The sequence below is a fragment of the Vicia villosa genome, linkage group LG6, assembly GCF_029867415.1.
Source record: "Vicia villosa cultivar HV-30 ecotype Madison, WI linkage group LG6, Vvil1.0, whole genome shotgun sequence".
NCBI classification, from domain to species: domain Eukaryota; kingdom Viridiplantae; phylum Streptophyta; class Magnoliopsida; order Fabales; family Fabaceae; genus Vicia; species Vicia villosa.
The window spans coordinates 130,332,619-130,335,694 of record NC_081185.1 but is presented as its reverse complement, the minus strand read 5'-3'; the positions used below and the strand labels follow the sequence as shown (position 1 = coordinate 130,335,694).

At 35.6% G+C, this 3,076-nt stretch overlaps 1 protein-coding gene across 1 annotated transcript; it reads left to right on the top strand.

The window, feature by feature from the left end:
- Positions 1–316: 316 nt before the first annotated feature.
- LOC131612381 (uncharacterized) lies at positions 317–2,773 on the top strand. Its single transcript, XM_058884178.1, has 2 exons — positions 317–1,224; positions 1,309–2,773. The coding sequence occupies exons 1-2, from the start codon at positions 317–319 to the stop codon at positions 2,771–2,773; spliced, it is 2,373 nt and encodes a 790-aa protein (XP_058740161.1).
- Positions 2,774–3,076: the final 303 nt, after the last annotated feature.

Here is a 3,076-nt window from a genome sequence, read left to right as displayed (position 1 = left end):
ATTGCCTTTAATAAAACAAAACAAAAATATGTTTTTGTTGTACTACTAGCAAGTTCTTGGTTGGATTTCTTCTCACTTGTATCAATATTAATGGTTGGAAATAAAACAATGATGAATTGTGTATCTCCTTAAAGTAAGTTTATGGGAATATTGTTTTTGGTAAATTAAGTTTCATAAAAGGGTTTTTTTTGTACATTAAGTTTCATAAATTAGTCCTAGTGTATTGTTTAAATTAGTTTTATTTGTTGATGCCTTTTTATTATAGATTTTTTAGGTTATTAATAAATTTATTAACTATTTTATCTTTTGTTCAGAGATGAGGAGATTTTTGGTTGATAGAGAAAATATGGAGAATGTGAATGTTGTGCAACCGGAAGTCGAATTAGAACCACCGCTTAATAATGTGGTTAATGAGTTTAATCCAAATGAGATTGTGCGTGATCCAGGTTGTAGGAAACAAATTAGTGAGTATGCTCCAGATATTCAAGACCAAGTGAGGAGGGCATATATATTGAAGGGTCCAATGCAACCAGATTTGTCAAGCTTTCCTCGTACTCAATTTGGAAGTGTTAAAAGAGCCTTTAGTAAATCATGGTATAAGAATTATACATGGATAGAATACAGTGAGATAAAGGATGCAGCTTATTGTTTTTATTGTTTTCTATTTAAGCAACCCGGGAGGGCCGAGCACTTTGGTTTTGAAGTCTTCACTAAAAGCGGATATAAAGATTGGAAGCATGCATCTCAAGGCTTAAAAGGTCATGTTGGTAGTCATAATAGTTTGCACAACTCATGTGTCAAGCACTACGATGATTATAATAATCAAAGACAAAGTGTGACAAGTAAGTTTGCTAAAGCAACCAAGGAATCAGAAGAAATGTATAAGATTCGTTTGACTTGTTCTTTAGATTGCTCAAGATATCTCATAACACAAGGAATGGCTTTCCGTGGCCATGATGAATCCTCTACTTCACTAAATAAGGGAAATTTTAGAGAGATGGTAGATTGGGTAAAATCTCAGAATGAACAAGTGAGGGATGCTTTTGACCGTGGTGGAAAAAATTGTACAATGACTTGCGGAGACATTCAAAAGGAGCTTGCAATGTGTTGTGCACATGAAGTTACCAAGGTGATTATGGAAGAGCTTGGTGATAGACAATTCTCCGTGTTTATTGACGAGTCACGTGATATATCTGTCAAAGAGCAAATGGCAGTGATGTTGAGGTTAGTAGTTGAATTTTCCAATTTCTAATTTTCCTTACCTATTATTCTCCATGCCGCCTAGTAAACTGGTTGAATTTGTTTTAGGTTTGTGAATGACAAAGGGAATGTTGTTGAACGATTTATTGCTCTACATCATGTCACAGATACTTCATCTAAGTCATTAAAGGATGCTCTTTATGGTATTCTTGATAAGTACACGTTATCAATTTCAAGGATACGAGGGCAAGGATATGATGGAGCTTCAAATATGAGAGGTGAATTTAATGGTTTGCAAAGAAAAATTCTAGATGAAAACCCTTATGCTTTCTATGTCCATTGTTATGCTCACCGTTTACAATTGGTTATTGTGTCTGTTACTAGTAGTTGCTCATCTATTCATGATTTCTTTGAGTACATTGCCTTGATTGTGAATACAACAAGTGCATCTTGTAAGAGGAGGGATGCTTTGACAGAGGCACAACACCAAGATATTTTAAATAAACTTGAGAGTTGTGAGATATCTAGAGGAAGGGGCTTGCACCAATCATCTAGTCTCACTAGACCCGGGGATACTAGATGGGGTTCACATCATACTACATTGCTTCGTTTGGATCAAATGTGGTCCTCCGTGTTAAAGGTGCTTAGTATGGTTGATGAAGATGGACGTGGACCATCTCAAGCAGCAGGTTTGATAGAAAAAATGGAGAGCTTTAAATTTGCTTTTATTTTGAGGTTAATGTTAAAGTTGTTTGGTATCACTAACGAGCTTTCAAATGTATTGCAAAGAAAAGATCTTAATATTGTGAATGCCATGAAATTAGTTGATGTTGTCAAAGCTCGGTTGGGCATAATGAGAGAGAGTGGTTGGAGTAATTTTTTTGCCGATGTCCAAGGATTTTGTGTTGCTAAAAGTATTCCGGTACCAAATATGGATGACGAAATACCGGTTCGGGGTCGTTCAAGAGCAGAAGGGAGGACTATCACTAATCTTCATCATTATCGTGCAGAGATTTTTTATGTTGCTATTGATAAAATATGTGTGGAGATGGATCACCGCTTTAGTGAAGGAAATAACATTATACTTGATTGCTTCTCATGTCTTGACCCCAAGAACTCTTTCTCCAAGTTTGATGTTGATAAGCTTGTTCGTCTTGCTGATATTTATCATGCCGACTTTTCTGATGATGACCGAGGAACGATTAGGGATCAACTTGAAACTTATGTGCTTCAAGTGAGAAGAAATGCTTCATTTTCCACTTGTGAAGATGTTCAAAGTTTGGCTATGAAGATGGTTCAAACTGAGAAACATTTGGTATTCCCATTGGTTTATAAACTTATTGAGATAGCTTTGATATTGCCGGTGTCGACAGCATCCGTTGAAAGAGCTTTTTCAGCAATGAAGATTATCAAGTCTAAATTGCGCAATAAGATCAACGATGTGTGGTTCAATGACTTGATGGTATGTTACACCGAGCGAGAGATATTCAAGTCACTTGATGATATTGATATTATTCGAACATTCACCGCAAAGAAGTCTCGGAAAGGACATTTGCCTCGGAATTTTATTTAACCCGCTATTGTAAGATTATGTTTATCTCTTTTATTTTAAACTATATTCTTGTTGGCCAATTGATGAGTCTCTTTTATTTTGATTGATGACTATTTATATATTATATATAATATAAATTTGCGGTATTTAAATTGTTGCCCAGGCTTTATAATTTTTCTGGCTCCGCCACTGGGGACAGGGCAACATAGTTGAGGGTGCGGACATAAAACTTTATCCTTCCCCGCATTAAAAGTGAAGGCGGGATAGAGCGGATCCTCATGCACTACAACTTTTAAGTTTAAAAATATAAAATTTATGTTAATG